General features: G+C 39.2%; 1 protein-coding gene across 9 annotated transcripts in view; it reads right to left on the minus strand.

Moving 5' to 3' along the window:
- SEC14L1 (SEC14 like lipid binding 1) overlaps window positions 1–22,311 on the minus strand; it is a 107,061-nt gene that overhangs the window by 14,420 nt on the left and 70,330 nt on the right. For 5 of the 9 annotated variants that reach the window (XM_008163866.4, XM_024101732.3, XM_042841166.2 and 2 more), the window contains 6 exons: window positions 7,831–7,980; window positions 7,601–7,732; window positions 5,347–5,475; window positions 4,860–5,094; window positions 4,125–4,234; window positions 3,029–3,218 (listed from right to left, as the gene is read on the minus strand). In XM_008163866.4, coding sequence (XP_008162088.1) covers window positions 3,029–3,218; window positions 4,125–4,234; window positions 4,860–5,094; window positions 5,347–5,475; window positions 7,601–7,732; window positions 7,831–7,980 — 946 coding nt within the window. The remainder of the gene's footprint in view (window positions 1–3,028; window positions 3,219–4,124; window positions 4,235–4,859; window positions 5,095–5,346; window positions 5,476–7,600; window positions 7,733–7,830; window positions 7,981–22,311) is intronic. The other 4 variants (XM_065562735.1, XM_042841167.2, XM_065562736.1 and 1 more) reach the window with 1 other exon arrangement.

The following is a 22,311-nucleotide window of genomic DNA, read 5'->3' on the forward strand; positions in this document are numbered from 1 at the left end:
TTACTAAGATGTCCTCCATGATACTTAACAGACTGAACAAGTGCATGGGCTGATTTTTTGAGGACCATAATTGGTGTTTTTGGCTCTTCACAGTATCCTAACGGAGCTGTTTATTAGGAATAACGTGTTAAGCTTCTTTATGGGATGGATTTTTAACTCTGTCCTAATCTATTGCAGTAAACAAGCATAAATTGCCATCTCTGGCACTGCGATACACCATGACAGACAGCCTTGTTCTTAAGTGTTTTGATTCCAAAGCTGTCTGTTTTCCAAGAAAGAAAAGTCACCCTTAAATCAGATCACACCTAAGTTTCAAACATGCCCATTTCTCTGGAATGAACAAGTCAGCATGTCTCAATAGCATGCACAGAAGCCCATTTTGCCAAAAGGATCTTAATCTCAATGCTCGGTATCATTTCCTTTTAACATTTGAAAAACCGATACCAATCTGCTACAAGAATCAAACGCAAACAATATTTTTTAAAAAAGAGAGCTAGACACCTGGAGTCACTCAACTGCTGAAGAAAGTCTCCCTTTTAAATAGGTCTATGATTCTTCCCCTCCCAGTGCGAACTGACTGAGACAGCCAATGCAGCGTGAAACACTTGGGAAGTATATGTAGTTGGGGGGTGGGAGGGGAGAGAGACAATGGGAGAGGGACAAGCTTTGACTGTATTGTCCCTTATGAAAGTTTTGATCTCTTGAATCTCCTGAAGAGAAGCTTTGACCAACTAGTGATCTTCCTGCTTTGTAGTTTTTATTTTTTAATGGAAGCACCTATACATTGGCCCTATGTTAATTCTCTTTCCAAAGGGCAGTTTAAGTTTTTGGCAGTTTGATTTAGCCAACCTAGGTTCATCTAAGCACCAGAAGATACAGGTCATCTTTATTTATGCAGGCTTTCCTGCAGGACTCTCTCCTCTTATGGAGAGAGAAACTCTGTTGAGCCATGCCCTTAAAGTTAATGTTAAATATCTAAACTGAAGAATGAATTTATCACTTTGCTTAACAGATTCGGAATCAAGACCAAAAAAGTAAGTTGTAGAACTAAAAACCCAAGCTGTTCAGTCTGCAGATACAGTACTAGTGTCTTTGAGTCTAAAAGATTCCACATACTTATGGAGTTACACAGTTCAGTGTTAAAATAATCACTTAAAGCAGAGATCTTTTTGGAATGTATTATGCAGGTTTCAGAGCACTATACAAGAAGCTGTTAAGTTTTATAAGAGAACTACAAAAAACCCTAACTCATAATTTATTAACCTACCCCACCCTTAAGATGCATGAGGGAAGGCTGTATAACTGGGAGTGTTTTGTTCTTAACACTGCAACAACCCTAGTGACTTATACAATGTGGATGTTTAACAATTCTTTGCTTGAGACTCTCTTATCAAAATAAGAACTCAAATGCATAGGAGAGCCACACTGACAGTATGAGTGTTTAACAATTTATGCTCAAGTAAAATGGATAGCTTTCATTCGTTACCATTAATAGATCTATCCTAGAGAGCATGTTTCATAGCTGCTGCTCTCTGATTTGCCCGTGATAAGTGTTGTCTTGATCTGAAGAGCAGCTCTGTGTAAGCTCAAAAGCCTGTCTCTTTCACCACCAGCAGTTGGCCCAATAAAAGATATTATCTCAGACTCTCTAAAATCTTGGAACCAACACAGCTATAACACTGCAACTAAAGAATCCACTCAGCGGAAGTTTGGAACACACTTTGTGTGTGCGAGACGAAGGAGGGGAACTGGCAAGGAGAAATTTAAAAGTAACCTATCCCCAGGCTTTAAAGTGGTAATAGTAACAGATTTCAAACTGAGAAACTCTCTGCAGAGTTTACACGTTGGCAAGAGAGCAAAGGGAATTCAAGGATAAGACCAAGAGTTCAAAACACAAGATTGAAGACCCTTTGTCTCACTCAGGAAAGTTGACATACTATAATCTACCGACAACCTTCAGATTTATCTGTTTCCTTCCTAGTTATTGGGAGGACCCTATATGTATGCAAGAGGGAAATAGAAAAAGTCCCTCTCTTAAAAATCTAGGAACACATCCCCAATTTCCTTCCTAAAATCTGTACAACCCACAGGGCTGATGGACACCCGTCCACGCACCCACCTCAACTTTGCAGTGGTTAAGCCTACCTTCTCTCCCCTCATGGCCACTATTAATGGTAGCCAGCTATTACTAGCAGCCTCCTGTACTATTTCATATGCTTACAGTAGCAGGAAGGGCTAAAGGGAGTAATGCTGGGTCGCAGGTAAAGACAAATCAGAGCACAGAAGGCTTGCAGTCAGATTACTCCCTTTCCAAAATGAACAATTGGATGGAAACCCTCCCTCCAGTTACAGGTAGAGTGAGGGAGAGGGATTCCACAGCTTTTCAACAAGACCAGTGCACAGCAGGGGCAAGTTGGGTGGTGTCTTTCAGCAGCTGGGCCTGAATCCTTAAGTTCTGTGGATGTGACTATAACCCATTACACAGAATAAATAAGCTGTTTTCCTCTTTATGAACCTGCTCAATTTTGTGTTTGTAACATCACAATTCCTATCGCTGAAATGGTGATGCCAAATATTGGCTACACCATAAGCAAATGTCTCGGACAGCAGAAATAAGATGATTAAAAAGGTATGCTTATTTACATATATTTTTTAATCCCCAACCACAGGAAAGTAATTAATACTCAGCATTTTTATAGCCCCTTTTACGCAACTAACTCTGAGTGCTATAAAATATTATTAACTCCTCTCACAACAGCTCTGCTGAGTAGATTTACCAATTTTACAAATGTCTCAGAAAAGCTAAGTGATTTGATCAATATTACAGTCAGAGCTAGGAACAGGACCCAGGAGTCCTGTCAGTTTGCCTGCTCTCACTTGCAAACCACTCTAACTTAACTGCACTTAAGTACAACGTAGTATGAAAGTACTACCCACACTCTCACACCACACATTTGGCAGGCGTTTAACAAAGTTATTTAATTCTGATTACAAAGTGCCCATCAGTATCTAGTAATATAAAATGTACCTTTGTCATGGTGATGCCAACCTCCTGCATAGTAATCTTGAAGTACTTGTGGAGGGTTCCAGGTATCCAGAATATAGTCCACCTGGTGCTGTTTACGCCATGTTAGTGACTGGCAAAGAATCTCTCTGGCTTTGTCAATATTGAAGTCCCGGGCACGCAAGAATCGTAAAATATGTTCATCCTTTGGGATCTATTGGAAAATAATGACTGATTAAAGTTTGAAACTTTGACATCTAAGTCAGCCAATTTATATAAACTTGAATGCAAATACACAGATTGGATTGCACTACTAATTAAAGGAAGACAATTACAAACTGATCAGAACACCACTTAAAAAAAAAAAAACCTAAACAAGGACAGCAAAAAAGAGTAAGGAGAGAAAAGTGCCCCTTTGGTTAGCTCCACGGTTACAGAACTTGAATCTCCCACGGGGTAGATAAGTACACTGTTGCAGTGTCACTGGGCCTTCTTAGTCTTTGAACTGACTTATTTCTTGTTCCAAACTCTAAGTAGCAAAAAACTTCTGTTCAAGCATTTACTCTAGGATCCTCCCAAACACTCTGAAATAATGGGCAACCTGCTTTTAAGGTTATAAAAAACCAAGATGATCACGCTTCCTTAATTCACCCCACGCAAATATCTGAGAGCTTTTAACATGTGAAAATTGGGACATTCTATATGTGGAACACAATGCTATTGTATAATTTATGGTTAGATCCCTCTTGGTTATAAAACCCTTCTGCAACAGAGTATGTTTCCACAGGAAATACAGAAGAGACTGGTTAAATTGTGTTTCATAACTTTTAAAATCTTATAGAATTTCAAGACTGCTCATGCTTTCCCCACCACATCTAAAAATAATTGGATTCAACAATCAGTCAGGGAAGTAGATCTGAGGATTAGACACAGTCACTCCACAATAACTACAGACATAAGAAATGGGGTCATTTTAACACAAGGCAGACTTGTGAAACTGCTTGGCTGTCAGTCCCCTGGGCTGGATTATTCACATTCTGCTTAATTCAGTCAAGTCCATCTTGTGTATTGTGCACTTCTCTGAAACACAGAAAGCTAAAACTGGTGACTAGTTTCTTACTTTGCCCTTATGAGTTTCCTGGAGCCACTGTCGAAGTCGGATGAGACAGCTTTCCTGCAATGGTGTCAAGTCACCCAGATACCGCTTGATATAGTCTGCATCGAGTTTGTCTGAAATGGGATTTACACACTATTACAGCAGTTACTAATTGCTAGGTCAATTAACAACCGATCTTATGTGCAAGTACTTGAAGTGGAAGAACACGTGTTCTTATTTCCAGTCAACGCTGCTAGTATTTGTCAGCCTTAACTACATTCAATTGAATTAAAATGACAATGTCTGAACTGTTGGGTCTAAGAAAAAAAGAAACAAACACCTTAGCTAATATTTTACAAGTGAGTTGCTTTTCCCCTACCAGTTTAAATCCATTTGCAATGGAATGGGGTTGATTTTTGGTGAGCTCTCTACTTCCTTCCCTGGGAATCTAAACTATTGCTCTCCATTAATCCTTAGTGTGATTTTTTTTATGCTGGCCTTTACTGGATCACAGGATCAGCTACCAGCACACTTATCCAGGACCCAGATAGATGAATGTTAAATGGGAGGGGGGTGGGGGGGAGAGACGGACAAACGACTCCCAGAACTGGTCAGCACCAACATGAATACTAATAAAGCAAAAAATAATGTGAGGGTCCTCAGCAGAAAAGCAGAGCCCTAAATGTGTCTACAAGCATTTCAAATAACCTAGCTAAAAATGAGAAGTCAAACAGGCCATACAAGACATGCCAAATGTACCATCAGGTGTTCCTGCTGTGGGCTCTGATGGGCTGCTGGAGGTGTTGAGCACTTCCTTATTGTTCAGTCCCTCCTTTGTGGCAGTATCTGGTATGTTGATAGCAGGAGAAACTGGTCGTGCTATGCGAGATGTGCTGTTCTCCAGTTTATACATAACAGGAGGAGTCCAACGAGGAACAAATGTTATCCCATCTTCCTCCATCTGCTTCAGGTAATACTCTATTATTTCCTTCCCCTTTGAAACAAAAACATGTTTTAGCCAATACAATTTCCACTTAGATACAAACAGGACCTGTTTGGAAATGCAACAAAAGGCAGTCAAGCATCCCAAGAGACCCCACAGATCCCTTTCTATGCACACTTCACAACACCCTGCTCTAAAAGCCATGTAATTTAGGTTTCACCCAGCCTGTTAAGTAGCAGCAGCTACATTTCAGGATTTAAATCTAACTAGAGCCAGGCATCTACATCATGACTGTGTGTTCACCTTTTTAATATTGCTGGTGTACTGTTTCATGGCAATCTTTTCCACTGTGCTTTCAAAGCCAAAGAAAGACTTGATGTCCAGGCTTGCTGACTGTTCAAAACAGGTCCAATCTTCATTGTCAGGGTGAACCTATTGGTGGAGGACAGCAGAGACCACATGCTTTGGTTTCTCTTTGCATACTGTACATTTTCTCATACAAGTATTTGGATAGTCAAAATTCCATATTTTTTTAAGTGTGTTTTGTCCTGTAAATGGAATTTGAAACCTCTGGTCCCTTTGCAAAATGCAGATTGAAAAAGGTAAAGCTTAGTCAACAAGAAAAGAAGGAACCTTCAAATTGTCTCTACAAAAGCCATCATGGTACATTTTCCCTTTTAACAATAACTAGGAGGAAAAACACTGCTCTCCAAGTCAGAGGCACAGGATCTGCACAACCACGAGATTTGCAATGCTTCCCTCTTGGATTATTTACTACCAACAATACTGCAACAGATTAGCGATATTTACTACCTAGGTCAGGGGTTCTCAAACTGGGGGTTGGGACCCCTCAAGGGGTCATGAGTTTATTACATGGAGGGTCGCGAGCTGTCAGCCTCCACCCCAAATCCCGCTTTGCATCCAGCATTTATAATGGTGTTAAATATATTTTAAAAAGTGTTTTTAATTTATAAGGGGGGGGGGGTCGCACTCAGAGGCTTGCTATTTGAAAGGGGTCACCAGTACAAAAGTTTGAGAACCACTGACCTAGCTAGTGGCATAATCTCTTCTGGATGGGGAAGAAAAGAAAAAAAAAAGTGTTTGTACTACAGAAAGGAGTATGACCTCTATTCTGGTTACCAGCCTGAATGAGCCAGATTTTACAGACTGTACAGAATGCCTTCCCCCACAGCGCTTTCAAACTTCAAGTACATTCCTGATTTTCTCCTCTTCTTATATCATAAGCAGCTGAGTGCGCTGGTAACTGGTTCTAGTCTACACTGCCACCCAAGAGAAAAGCAGTAGTCTGGCGCCTCCACATCTGAAAGAGAAGTGTGTATGGATTCTCCAGCTTTGGTTCTCTACTCAATGGCATAAAAAAAAAGTCAGAACAAGTCTGATTTGAGAGAATTATGTCATTGGCCCTTTTAGTTTTTTCTCCCATGACATACTGGAATTTATTTGTTGTGACCATTATTTATGTATTTGGTAATATCCCATGTTTGAAACCTATTAAGGTCATTTAGTCTAACCCTGGCTAGAGCAGGATTATTCCAGCACTTAATCCAGTTTAGTGCTTAATGTTTCAAATAATGGGGCTTTCAACTCTTCCTTTGGAAGCTATTCCACAGTCGAATAGGTTTCATAATGAGTTGGTTTATATGGAGCTTTCACATGGCAAGTGCAGACAGAAAAATACTTTAAAAATTTTAAAAGTTGCAGTGAGACCCAGGGGCAGATGCAGTACTTGAAACTACTTTTAACTAATATTTTGAAGTTAACTAGATTTCAAAGTTTCCAGCGTCCCTTTAAACATGTTCTGCAACCAGAAAGCACTCATTTACAGAAAGTGCTGCCATGTAAACGAGTGGCCGCATTTGCTAGTTTGGATTTGACCTCCAAGGTCCATTCCACACTTTATTCATACATTACAATTGTTTGTGCTTTATTTCATTTGTGTCTCATATCAGAGTAGGAGTATTTACAACCTATAAAGGAATTGCGAGCATGGCAACAGCTAGCTCTCTGACTTCACTTCTTAAACAAATCTATCATTATGCTACAAGCGCTTTGCACCAAAAAGCACGTCAGCATCTCAAACAGAAACAGATATATGATAGCAAAATCTAGATTAAAATTACAATCTTCAACACTTAAATTGTAGCGCACTTGACAATAATACAATTGTAGCACTGGCTAGCACTATGCAGAAAGTGACCAAGTGATGTGCAAGCTTCCTTTCAACAGTTCTGCCAGGGCATTATCAATCATGACATGCCACAACCCTGCTATTACAGACTTCGGCTTCGCAAGGCGGAGTCTGTCAAATGTCTGTCTTTAGTAATGTGGGAATATGTCCAATGGACAGAAAACAAATTTGCATCAGGGTTTTCACATGTATTGATTACTTTTAACACTAACAGCAACACGCATGGCACAATAATAATTCTGATTTTTAGGAGGAGCCAAAAATAATCCAGCTTCTGGTTATGAGTGCTGAATGTCAATGACAAGCAAACCCAATCTGTACAACTGTTAGATTCTCTCTGTTACTCACTGTGTAACAGCAGTGCTCATTAATGATGACTCTGTTGGAAAAGGTTTCATTGTAGGCCTCTATGTGCAAAGTCCGATCTTGTCTGTTCAAGGAGTTCTTCTGGACAAAGTAAACATAATCTACTCCTGCAATCTGAGAAAGATTACCACAGATTTTGTTAAAGATTTCCATTTTTATGGGTTGGTATCAAGAAAATTAGGATAAAAGCCATTTTAAAATTGTTTAGTTACCTTTTTCAATAACCGTGGCGCATCTATATCCAGTTTACAACGCCTTTCTATCACATGGATAGCTCCATCCTCACTCTTGAATTCATTCACAGTGTCACTAGCTACAAACATTGGGATTAGAGGACATGTAGGAAATCTTCTTTCATACGCCTACAAAGATGTATAGAGGAGGAAGAAAACAAAAGCTTAATCAAGAGTAATTCTATGGACTATACAGATTCTGTCCCTCTTGTGGGCTTTTTCCTTTCTGACACTGTTGTATTTACAAATGCCAGCAAGCTATCATCTTGATCTTATCCATTTGGTAGAAACAGCAGGGGCCTTGCATCTCCACTTTTCTGAAATTACTACTAAGGAACAGATGGTTTTCAAGACAGCAAGTTTCATAGCAAACCAAGTATTAGAGGATTTCATGTATTGTCCTGTTTGAGATACATGGTAAATTTTGACCTAATCCAGGAGTTAATTTAAACAGTGCACAAGAAACACTTTTTCCCCTTCTTTCCCACGCTTTTTGAGGTAAGTGGATGACAATGTGCATTAATCATCTTCCCTTTAACAACAACAGGAACATAAAATCTTAAAGAGACCCTTTTATCACAAGAATACCTGAACACACATGATGTGTTGAACAATTAAAAAACCCACTGTGTAAATTATCAGCATTTCACTGAGCTGTCTGGAGGGTTTTCAATGCATTACCCAGAGGTGAAATAAAAAGGTCTCAAAACCCATTCCTTACACTAACATCTTTCCCTGAGTGCAAAGACTGCCATATCTCTAATAATTTCAGTGTACCATTTATCAGTTTGTAATTATGTTTAAGAACATAGACATTATTGAAAATATTACCCTAAATCACTTAGGTGCTTTTGGAAATTTTATCCATAATACCTTCCATAATAGCATATAACTATTTACATACCAACAATCCTGATTTAACTCAGATTATGGTCATGTGCTTCTGCTAATCTTGTAAATTTGGGTTGGACAGGAGCTTAATTTTACAAGATAAATAATATGCCCTACAGATTAAGAAGGGTGCCCTTTAAACAAGGAAACACTTGTATAGATATTTTCAATTTACATGTTGTTGTTGATATGAAGCTTCTTGGATCACACTCCCTATGCAATATTTAATTATTTGTAAAATTATATTTATAGATAGGGATGTGGGAAGGAGGAAGGAAAACTATTTTCAGACTGTTGACTTTCATTTCCTGTTTGCTTTTGGAGTCAAAGCTTAGCTGTCTTCAGAACTCTTTCCAATACCCACCTATTTACCAATGCCCTCTTGCTCTAAAACCAGACACGACAAGGAAACACTAACACAAAAAGAAAATCTAAAAGAGCTTCCTAGGACCACAGAAACCACTATAGGCAATTCCTTGCAGATGCAGACTACCTTGTTTAGTGCTTAGGCACGATTTTAATAGGCTGAACTGCTCTAACACGGGGCTAAGAGGTAAGATGGGCAGCAGCTGCAACATAAATAAATAAATAAATAAATTTAAAAAGGGGAGAGGCAAGGGTTGAAAAGAAATCAGAAAAATTTAAAGAGTGAAAACTGGTAAAATGATTCAAAACACAAACATTTAGGGATTTGCTAAAGATATGTTTTTTAATAAAAATGAGTGGTGCGATAAACTAAGATAGTGTTAGCTTTTTGGTTTTGATACCATAAAAATTATTTTAAAATACTACATGATTGTTCTAATTCATAAAACCTTTTTGTGATGTATGCACACACTGGTCACTTTTTTTTTTTTTTTACACTATGATTACACTCCAGTAGTTAAGCTTTTATTGTGGTGCCCAGATGTTTTTTTAGTTCATAGACTAGAAATAATCTAGAGGCTTAAAGAAATGCATATAACAGAAGTGACAGAACATTAGAGTTATGAATCTCAAACAGCAGGCAGTACAGAAAAGTCACAGCTAAGGGAAAAATAGACCATGGAACCTTTCAACACCATGCCACAGTGGTTCTCAAATCTTGGAACACTTGCGGCCCAATCAGCACACAGCTCGGCCCATGTGACAGCCTCAGGGCCATATAGGTAGTACATATATTGTGTGGATGCGGCCCACATAACACAGAGCTACACATGCGACTCACAATGGTAAATAGGTTGAGAACCACTGCCCTGGCATAAGAAGTCCTTACTCTTACCTACTTGAGCCTATTGCACCTTTGTACAGAAGAGCCTATACACTTCACAGTTAGCTGTGAATCTCCTTGTTCTCGCTAAACAATACATCTCAGTGTTCTTTGTAATTGGTCATTAGTGTGACTCAATTATAAGTGGGATTGAATGCTGCCCTATGCCAGGAAAAGCAAATAGCTTCCAAAAGAAGCAAGTTGATAAACATCTTTTTGTATTGCTCCCTTTATACTTTCACATTTTTGTTTAAGAAATCTATACTGAAAATGATTTTCTACTTTCTCATCTCTTCAGTTTATTTTACATCTATTATGTTCCACCAATTATTTTTAAAGCACTTTTACTTCTGGGCCATAAAAAAGATTTTACTATCTCTGTTCATCTTGTTTTCTTCCAGCTACTCCTCTCTTCTGCATCATGTTGATTCATTTCTCACCTCATCCCTCAAGATGCAACATTTCTCCCCTTTTGCATTGTGTGTTCAACACCAGAAAATTACAGTATTTTCTGCTTTGATGCTCCAAAGTGTTACTGAATGGCAAGCAAAGAGATTGGCTGATGAGTATTTGTTCTACTTCTACTGAGAATGAAGCCTGAACTGACTTTGTTCAATATGGAAAGGAACAAAATAATCAGCCGCCTGGAGTTGGCAAGCTGAGTGCTTAGAGGAACAGAACACTCACAGGCTTCAGTCAGATTAACAGGAACAAAGGATACTTTCTTTTGTAAGGAATGTACAGACATACTACTGAGGATTGTTCTCAGTCATTTTTGTTTAGGTTTTTCAATCAGGCCATTTTCATTCCTTTAAATTACATACAATGTATTCCTGCAATACATGGCCTAACAATACAGCCTTGGCTTAGGAACAAAGTTTTAATTAGCAAACCGCACAAAATATTTATTATTATTCTTATTTAAAACCACAAAAGCAAGAGTTAAGGACTTGCATGTCATCTTTAGCTTGTCTCTTCTACACTGAAAGCCAGGCAGAACACCACCGCCAGAAACAGAGACCTGCAAATCTTGTATCATCACAGTTCAGTCTGAGACAAAAACCAGTATAGGGACATCAGCATCTGATTGGGAGAAGATGAACTGCAACCTGGAAAGCGTCTAAATGGTATAACTACACTAAAATCCAACCAAAAGGATCATCAAAAGATAGGTCAGCTTTAAACAGGACACCAAGACTACGGAGCTTGGAAGCTACAAAGAAAGTAGGTACCATCAAAGGAGAACAGGAGAAAATAAGTCAGAAGTGTAGCCTTTTTATTAAAAATCTATTAGGTATAGTTTTTCCAGCGTTTCACGGTGCTTTGAGATGGTTTGTGTGCGTATGCACATGCGTGCGCGCACAGACACACACACCCTTCATTATACTGCCTTTGTTTTCTTTATCAGAATAAATGCAGCATTAGATAGCAGAGTTAAGTTATATCAATCAATCTTTTCTAATTAAATGTTAAGTTAGTTGTTGCACATTTTCTTGTCAGAATTTCACTTTACTGCATACTATATTTATCAGCAATTAGTCAGTTCCTTAAACTCAGTGTTTGCAGTAATGACATTGGGCCCACTAGAGAAGGTCTGTTGCAAGAACTAAACACTATTACTTAAGGATTAAATTTAGTACACTGGAAGGGTTTGTCATATGGATGATGGATCAGAATGATAAAGTTACTTATTTGTTACATACTCAATTGTCTTTATGTTCTGTATTCATATGAAATATTCTCACTGAGAGATCCCTCAAGACTTTGTAATCAATATGGGGACCAACACTAAAAGCTTTCGGGCTAAAAGACACAAACGTACACCTACATAGCCTTCAAAAAAGTTTACGCCTGGAATTTTGTTGCTCACTGATTCTGTACTTTACAATTTCCTACTAGTCTCTGGAGAATATTTGTGTATTCTGACATATTAAGAGCTGGCATTGTGTTGTTGAAACAAACATAATAAGGTGAAGCAGCTTGAGTTTGAAATGTAATAGGCTTGTTATATAACCTTTTAAACTTTCCTAAAGCATGTTAATGACAAGAAAGATACAAAATTGTGTGAAAGAATAATTTAGACCAAAGCAGTACAGTATTAAGCTTCCTCTTCCCCAAATGCTTCCCTTACCGATTCACTTTTAGAGTACAGACAAAGGGACTACATGTACTTTACTTCCATCTTTGCTAGTATTTCAACTCTACTTAAAAACATACAAACGTTTCCTAAGCAAGACTAGTTTTAAACACATACCAGTATTTTTCAAAATCCAGGGGAATGATTAAAAGTAAGAAATTTGAGGGCATCAGTGGCAGGTGATAAACTGGGAGACACTATCTTTTAAAAATACATATTCTAACAAAACATCTCAAAATCTGTGGCTCCAACTCAAGAGGACCAGCGATGTGGTGCTTTTTTGTTTGTTTGTTTAGAGCTTTTCAAAACCAGACCTGATATTAAATGAATGCTCTAAAAACTTGAGAGGCTTTGTCATTTGCTGAGTCCAAAGTGAAAATGGCCCAGCCACCACCACACACAAATTAAATATGCTCCCAAGTTATATTGTTCTCATATCGTTTCCCCAATCTCCTATCCTACAATCCATTTTATATAAACCCTTTCATCGGGTGTGTTCAAGTGTTTATGTGCTTACAGGAAGTCTGTGACCAAGTCTGAGAACTAGGTTCTTACACTGTGCTCATCACCATGGTAGCTGAATGCTCTGAACTCTACTGTTTTCTTAGAAATAAAACACTCAACATATTCTAAGTTCACTCTGAACCAAAAGGTTTCAGAGTAACAGCCGTGTTAGTCTGTATCCGCAAAAAGAAGAACAGGAGTACTTGTGGTGCCACAAGTACTCCTGTTCTTTTTTCTGAACCAAAAGGGACTTTTCGGGGCTCAGAAGGGGAGAGTGGGCTAAAACTGCCAACTTAAGATGCACTTGCAACATATGACCACACCTATGAGTGCACATACAAAACCATTCATCATGTCATGTCTTCTCACCCTCTGTGCCCATGCAATCATCTTCCTGGGACCCTGAGGGTTCACAACCCAGCAGGGCACTGTAGTAGCCTGACAGATTGCGTTCTATCATAGTCTGATCCTGCCTGCTCCCCTCTTTCTCCTTTCCAGCCCTCAAATACTACCCATAAGGCTAATAGATGAAGCTGAGAAAAATATTACTATCCCATGGCAGACAGGCCAGGATGTTTCAGGCTCTCAGCAGCCACCTCACCAGTAAATACCTAAAGAAACAGGCTTATTTTTTTCAGATTAACCTGCACAAAACAGCAAATTCATTATCCTCCTTCACGTGTTCATACTCACTTATTCTTTTCTCTAGTGGTGACAAAATAGCAATATTTGAAACCAGCAGCCACACTTATGACACCATGGTTCTTCACATATTACAATACTGAAAGACTATATAATTTCTGTATTAATAACCAGCTCTTTGTTGGGAGGATGCAGGAGGGTGAGGTGGTAGGGAAAGGACATATCCCAATATACCTGGACAGATATAGACTGGTTAAAACAAACGTCCATAGTGATTAGAAAGGAGTAGGTGAATTGGGGCACAGACCTTGGGGAAGAACAAAGTTTGTCTGCACTATATAAGGATCGGTCAATTCTTAGAGAAAGGAATACAGTTTGGGGTGAGCACCGACTCTGAAAGGACAAGCAATGATCTCCTTTGAAAGCCACGTCTTGACTAGGTCACTTCTGAATCTGCTACCATGTAAGAAACCTTGTCTCTCAACCTTTAATTTTTTTGAATTAACCTTTCTTGATCAGTATTAGTGTGACTCTTCATAGCTGTTGCTTAGATGAAATAGGTTTAGTTGCGGTTCACATCTGTATTTTCACCTTCTTGAACTTTCTTATTTAAATGAAATAATCCACTTTAATGACCTTGAGGGGAACAAATGCTGTCTGATTGTGGCTAAGAACCAAGAATTCCATACCCTCAGGGAAGGGAAAGAATACAGATGAGAAACACTTTGGGTAGCCAAGGTCAAAAATGAAGGCTTTAAACTGTCCCAAGAAGTGTTTAACAGCAGGCTGACTTACAGCCATGTAGTTATGGAATGACCGCTCAGATTAAAAGGTGCCAGGGCATTGTCATGTGGTGTTGCACTGGTCTTTTACATCAAAATCTGGATTTTAGGACTCTTTTCTGGCTGATTTTCTTACTAGAGACAGGAAAGAAATGTTATGACTTATTTTTGGCTTACAAAACAGATACAATGTCAAGCCTTCTGTTGTTGCAAATTTTTGCCAAAGAAAGTTTCTCTGACTGAATGAGGTCAAAATAAGTAGGAACAGAAAACAGATATCTACATTACACCTCCCATTTGGGAGTCAGCACTTGCAGCAGAAAACCACAGCAAGATCACCAAGAGGCTTGTGACTCAACTCTTGTCGGAAATAGATTTTTCAAACGTATCAGATGTAAGCAGTGGTCAAGATTGTATTGAAACAACAACTTAAAAAGGGAAGCCATAAGTCTGTCGTCATAAACTCAATTATTTACAAGATAGATAAATTTCAAGAAGACTCCACTAAGGATCAAGGAGAGGAAGTGGACAGTGAATGCCTTTACTGAAATCACAATAGGAAATGGAACACGTGAAAATACATCCTTTAAATGTGTTCCCTTTTACACATTTGCTCCAGTAGAAAGTCTCACTTCTAGTCACCAAAAATGTGCATATTTTCCACAACATCTGAACACTTATGGCAAAATTCTGCCCTTACAAACTGGAGTTATGCTTGGGCTGGGTGTGCAGAGCAGAGAGGTACTGGCAGAGGATTAGATTTTAAAAACATACAGATGTCTCAGGGCAGGCATATGGCGGGATGCACACTGCTGTCCTTTAAAATAAAATAAAAAGGATTAGCATACATCCCATGCTAGTGCAAGATTCTGAATGCAACATGTGAGGGAGCTGTCCACACGCCTTAACTGGTAGGCAACACAGCCCAACCCTAACCCCTTCGGTGCCACAATGCAGCTGTTGGCATTATAGTCTGTCCTGCTTCTAGAACTCTCAATTACTACAGTAGATAGGAATTTTAGCCTGCTGCTGCACAAGGGGTTGAGGGATGGGCATGTTCCATTCACCCTCTTCCCCCACACTATAGGATAGACCGTAAGAATGGCCACACTGGTTCAGGCCAAAGGTCTATCTAGGTCAGTATCCTGTCTTCCAACAATGGCCAATGCCAGGTGCCCCAGAAGGAATAAACAGAACAGATAATTATCAAGTGATCCATCCCCTGTCACCCATTCCCAGCTTCTGGCAAACAGAGGCTAGGGATACCATCCCTGCCCATCCTGGCTAATGGCTAATAGCCATTGATGGACCCATCCTCCATGAACTTATCTAGTTCTTTTTTGAACCTTGTTATAGTCTTGGCCTTCACAACATCCTCCAGCGAAGAGTTCCACAGGTTGACTGTGCATTGTGTGAAAAAATGCTTCCTTTTATTTGCTTTAAATCTGCTGCCTATTAATTTCATTTGGTGACCCCTAGTTCTTGGGTATGAGGAGTAAATAACACTTCCTTATTTACTTTCTCCACACCAGTCATGATTTTATAGACTTCTATCACATCCCCCCTTAGTCGTTTCTTTTCCAAGCAGAAAGTCCAAGTTTTATTAGTCGCTCCTCATATGGAAGCCGTTCCATATCCCCAATCATTTTTGTTGCCCTTTTCCAATTCCAATATATCTTTGATATGGGGCAACCACATCTGCACGCAGTATTCAAGATGTGGGTATACCATGGTTTTATACAGAGGCAATATATTTTTTCTGTCTTATCTATCCCTTTCTTAATGATTCCCAACATTCTGTTCGCTTTTTTGACTGCCGCTACACTTATGGATGTTTTCAGAGAAGAGCCACAATGATTCCAAGATCTATTTCTTGAGTGGTAACAGCTAATTTAGACCCCATCATTTTATATGTATAGTTGGGATTATGTTTGCAATGTGCATTACTTTGCATTTATCAACATAGAATTTGGCCCTTCCTATTTAACCAAGGTAAGATTTAAGATTTGTCTAACTGACAAAGGCGCTGCAAAAGAACTAAGGCAAGAGATCCTATTTGCCTCATTTTAGAAGCTACACATCTTACTGTTTACCATGTAAGTATACAAAACATTTCTGATCTAGAACTTGCTGATTACAGTATAATTAATGTATTTTGACAGGTATATTAACAGAAGGAACAGATAGAATGTCTGCTGCACATGCACCGAAGTCAGTGCCAGCATTCCTGAGTAGTTCAAACAGTCCAAATGCATTCTACTTCTTTAAACTTCAAGAACTTGAGATTTGCAATTTAATGCTTTCAACAAGAGGCTGTAGACACACGAATGCCAATGGAAATTTTGTATAATTATAAAAGTCAATGTATGGCAAAGTTTGCTTCTTGATCTTTTTAATTTTTATACAGACAGTGCATATTTGCATTTCAACAGGGCTGCATCCCAATTTAAGAGATGCGCACCCAGGAAGCACATAATTGTGAACAGAATCCTTTCAGTCACTCTGATAAAATGCTAATTCATGTGCAGAAGTGAGCATTATTAAAAATGTAATCCCAGATTCTCAAGCAACCATCTGCACCTGTTTTCCAGTTACAAAATATTTTGGAAGGGAAGATGATGATCTTGGCCTTAACTATCAGCCTCTAGTCAGAAGTAGAGAAGAAAATCTTCCCTCCCCCAGTGTCCTCCAGAGATGGGAATAATTCTAGTTCACGATAAGTGCTCAATCGCTTAGGGCTTTGTCTACCTGGGAAAGTTTTACTAGTTATATATACACCCCAGTATGATCTCCTGTGTGGACAAGCTTATTCCAGCGTAAGTGGAACTTTTCTATTTAGTTTATGACCCTTTGGAAGGAGGTTAAACTGAAAAGCTAAAAAAAACAAAATAACCCCCACACTTACACCGGTATAAACTAAGTCTAGGTCTACACTAACAGAGGGGCGGGGGGAGGGTGGAGGGAGAGGGGTCGACCTAAGATACGCAACTTCAGCTACGTGAATAGCGTAGCTGAAGTTGGCGTATCTTAGGTCAATTTACCTGGCCATGAGGACGGCGGCGAGTCGACCGCTGCAGCTCCCCCGTCGACTGCGCTTCCACCTCTCGCCATGGTGGGAGTTCCGGAGTCGACAGCAGAGTGATCGGGGATCGATCTTATCACGTCTAGACGCGATAAATCGATCCCCGGTAGATCGATCACTACGGCAGGTAATGTAGACATGCCCCAAGATGTGAATTTAAACCAATATAGTTATACCAGTGTAAACTAAGTATAATCTGCTGTGTGGACACTTTTTCTGGTATAACTTCCCCACATAGAGAAGCCCTTTAGCACTCCTGCCCCATACCTTCCTGAAAGGGAGAAAATAAAGCCATGCTTATTTTAAATTCAGTGTTGCTTTACCTGTTGGGTTTGTACTGCTGATATGGAATTAAAGTTCTGTAGAATATGGTAACGTTTCCTATAGATTTCCAAAGGCCTTACTTAGATCTGATAAAGTAACCCTACGAATATTCAACCAGAATAGACATTACTTATTTGCTGTAAAAGACTGGATATCTGGCTTTGTAATGTGCTACGTAGTTTGCTGCTTGAATTGCAGCCATCTTAGAGACTCATTAGGGGAGCACTGTCCCTGAGAGCTGAAAAATGTAACCATGTCTGGAAGCAGTGAAAGCATCACCTAGTAACAATACAGAATAGCCTAGTGTACATGTTACAACAGGTTCAATGCTTTCTACAGATCATGCGAATGATATTACATTAATAGCTTTAACTTGGTTGGGAGTGATGATATTCTTACAAACTTATCACCCAGTTTCCATAGTGTTTCCTCACTACTGCTGTGTGCAAAGTGGTGGGCAGGAGGGGATGCTGGGGGAAGGAGGAGCAGTGGGAGAGCAGGAGGGAATGCCAAGCAGGGTGCAGGTTCACCCCCCGCCCCACCTGAGATTCCATAAAGCTCTCTAAATCCAATTTAATATTTACTTTTGGATTATCATACCATTTAATATTTTCATATACATTCAAATAAACAGCAAAGCAATATTGTAGGACATCTAAATAAACAGGAAAATCAAAATAACCTTTTAGAATAGAAACTGTACATTCATTGCTACATTGAACAAACTCAGCTTACCCTATTAAAGAAGGCATCAATAAAAACTTTTGGTATTTTATTTATAGATATTTCAATGGTGATATCTGGATACATCTCAGAATACCACATATCCATTTAATTCCTTCCAAGCCTTCTGTCAATGTGAAAGGATTGGTTTAAATGTTGAGTTCCAGAATTCATGGCAATAAATAATTGCTTCATCTAAGAACATAAGAATGTCCGTACTGGGTCAGCCCAAAGGTCCATCTATCCCAGTATCCTGTCTACCGACAGCGGCCAATGCCAGGTGCCCCAGAGGGAGTGAACCCAACAGGCAATGATCAAGTTATCTCTCTCCTGCCATCCATCTCCACCCTCTCACAGACAGAGGCTAGAGACACTCTTCCTTACCCATCCTGGCTAATATCCATTAACTGACTTAACCTCCATGAATTCATCCAGTTCTCTTTTAAACGCTGTTATAGTCCTAGTCTTCACAACCTCCTCAGGCAAGGAGTTCCACAAGTTGACTGTGCGCTGTGTGAAGAACTTCCTTTTATTTGTTTTAAACCTGCTGCCCATTAATTTCATTTGGTGGCCCCTAGTTTTTATATTATGGGAACAAGTAAATAACTTTTCCTTATTTACTTTCCCTACATCACTCATGATTTTATATACCTCTATCATATCCCCCTTTAGTCTCCTCTTTTCCAAGCTGAAAAGTCCTAGCCTCTTTAATCTCTCTTCACATGGGACCCGTTCCAAACCCCTAATCATTTTAGTTGCCCTTCTCTGAACCTTTTCTAATGCCAGTATATCTTTTTTGAGATGAGACCACATCTGTATCAGTATTCAAGATGTGGGCATACCATGGATTTATACAAGGGCAATAAGATACTCTCCGTCTTATTTTCTATCCCCTTTTTAATGATTCCTAATATCTTGTTTACTTTTTTGACCGCCGCGGCACACTGCGTGGACATCTTCAGAGAACTATCCACGATGACTCCAAGACCTCTTTCCTGATTCGTTGTAGCTAAATTAGCCCTTATCATATTGTATGTATAGTTGGGGTAATTTCTTCCAATGTGCATTACTTTACATTTATCCACATTAAAATTAATTTGCCATTTTGTTGCCCAATCACTTAGTTTTGTGAGAGCTTTTTGAAGTTCTTCACAGTCTGCTTTGGTCTTAACTATACTGAGCAGTTTAATATCATCTGCAAACTTTGCCACCTCATTTTTACCCCTTTCTCCAGATCATTTATGAATAAGTTGAATAGGAGTGGTCCTAGGACTGACCCTTGGGGAACACCACTTGTTACCCCTCTCCATTCTGAGAATTTACCATTTATTCCTACCCTTTGTTCCCTGTCTTTTAACCAACTCTCCATCCATGAAAGGACCTTCCCTCTTATCCCATGAGGATTAATTTACGTAAGAGTCTTTGGTGAGGGACCTTGTCCAAGGCTTTCTGGAAATGTAAGTACACTATGCCCACTGGATCCCCCTTGTCCACATATTTGTTGACCCCTTCAAAGAACTCTAATAGATTAGTAAGACACGATTTCCCTTTACAGAAACCATGTTGACTATTGCTCAACAGTTTGTTTTTCTATGGCCTTGGCTACACTTACCCGCTAGTTCGGCGGCTGGCAATCGAACTTCTGGGTTCGACTTATCGCGTCTAGTCTGGACGCGATAAGTCGAACCCGGAAGTGCTCGCCGTCGACTGCGGTACTCCAGCACGGCGAGAGGAGTACCGCGGAGTCGACGGGGGAGCCTGCCTGCCGAGTGTGGACCAAGGTAAGTTCGAACTAAGGTACTTCGAACTTCAGCTACGTTATTCACGTAGCTGAAGTTGCGTACCTTAGTTCAAATTAGGGGGGTAGTGTAGACCTGGCCTATGTGTCTGACAATTTTATTCTTTACTATTGTTTCAACTAATTTGCCTGGTACTGATGTTAGACTTATCCGTCTGTAATTGCTGGGATCACCTCTAAAGCCTTTTTAAAATATTGGCGTTACATTAGCTATCTTCCAGTCACTGGGTACAGAAGCCGGTTTAAAGGACAGGTTACAAACCATAGTTAATAGTTCCGCAACTTCACATTTGAGTTTTCAGAACTCTTGGGTGAATGCCATCTGGTCCCAGTGACTTGTTACTGTTTAAATTTATCAATTAATTCCAAAATCTCCTCTAGTGACACCTCAATCTGTGAGGATTCCTCCGATCTGTCACCTACAAAAGCTGGTTCAGGTTTGGGAATCTCCCTAACATCCTCAGCCGTGAAGACTGAAGCAAAGAATCCATTTAGTTTCTCCGCAATGACATTATCATTTTTAAGCACTCCTTTTGTATCTCGATCGTCCAGGGGCCCCACTGGTTGTTTAGCAGGCTTCCTGCTTCTGATGTACTTAAACATTTTGTTATTACCTTTTGAGTTTTTGGCTAGCCATTCTTCAAACTGCTTTGGCTTTTCTTATTACATTTTTACACTTAATTAGGCAGTGTTTATGTTCCTTCTATTTATCTCACTAGGATTTAACTTCCACTTTTTAAAAGATGCCTTTTTATCTCTCACTGCTTCTTTTACATGGTTGTTAAACCAAGGTGGCTCTTTTTCAGTTCTTTCACTGTGTTTTTTAATTTGGAGTATACATTTAAGTTGGGCCTCTATTATGGTGTCTTTGAAAAGCGTCCATGCAGATTGCAGGGATTTCACTTTAGTCACTGTACCTTTTAATTTCTGTTTAACTAACCCCCTCATTTTTGCATCTGTGCAGCCAACTAATGGGATCATACCAATCACCTCTTTAAAATGGAGCCCGTGTTGACAGTACCACTACTGGAATAGGATTATAATTGGGATACAATTCCTTTAGGTTCCAGTTAAAAGTTCTGCTTACATAATGTATTTTACCATTCTTCAGTTCAGACAATAACTGCAGGTTTCACTTGCACTTAACATTGCTGTGAAGCAATCTCTTTTTATATAAGAAAGATTATTGAATTAATTTAGAATACTGGCATTTCTGTTCCTTTCCCTGGTTCAGAATTATAGCAGTTTCCAGGGTTACAGAATAGATTACATTTGGTTCTAAATATGTCACAAAACCAGATCAAATGTAGAGAGTTAGGCATTTTAAATAACAGCTCTACTAATAGTTATCATACAACCTAATTCTTTTAAGCTAGCTTTGAACCCTTAAGGTGTAATGCAGTCAAATACCATATTTTATTATGTAACCACAAAGAACCATCTGGAATATGAAAATACATAAAAATAAGACTATCAAAAAAGTAAAATCAAGATTAAGCGGATATAGTAGTGCCTACACTTCTGTGCCTTTTTTTGATTTTTTTAAAGCACCCTAGGAACACAATCTCTACACCAGATTAGACCACTTGTCCATCAAATGAAGTATGTAACCTCCAGGGGTGGAAAATTCTAGATGAAGTCTAAAAAACTCTATATTGCATTTAACAGTTGTGCAATACTGTGCGGGGGGAGGTGGGGGAAGAGTATCACCACAAAAAAAAGAGAACCAGTACCACAGATTCACTATCTCAGAAGTGACAAACTCTTAAGTTTTAGCATAACGATGAAGCTATAATTTCTTTTGTAAATTCAAATAAAATTACATTTACATTCCTACGGGATTTCCATCCACCTGCACTGAAATAGCATCTTTGTCACTCACCATCATGAAGGCAACATGAAACCTATATAAACTTTCAATGAAATGGTTTTTCATGAGCTCAACAGAAATGTTTCCAAAACAAGACTTTTAAAAAGACACTACCATATATTAATAAAGTCCTAGCCAGAATGTTGAGGAGTCAGATAGTGGTGAAGTTATAGGAAACTATTTGTAAAAGTTTAGGAGACACTCACATGTTCAGATTTTAGGTCATATTTTGGAGAGAAGGGAAGGGAAATGGCATCTTATATCTCTAATAACTTTATGGCCTTTGGACCGTATACTACTTTGATCCACAAGCAGACCCCCCCCCTCTGAAAGCAGCAGGGGGTTCCCCCGATCCAGACACACAGTATATGACCCTGTGATAATAAGAGCCACGATATTAAGCCAAAATATTATGCCCCAAATATGGTGTCTTGCAAGAGAGACACGCCACATCTATG

This window comes from Chrysemys picta, chromosome 12 (assembly GCF_011386835.1).
Source record: "Chrysemys picta bellii isolate R12L10 chromosome 12, ASM1138683v2, whole genome shotgun sequence".
NCBI classification, from domain to species: Eukaryota; Metazoa; Chordata; order Testudines; family Emydidae; genus Chrysemys; species Chrysemys picta.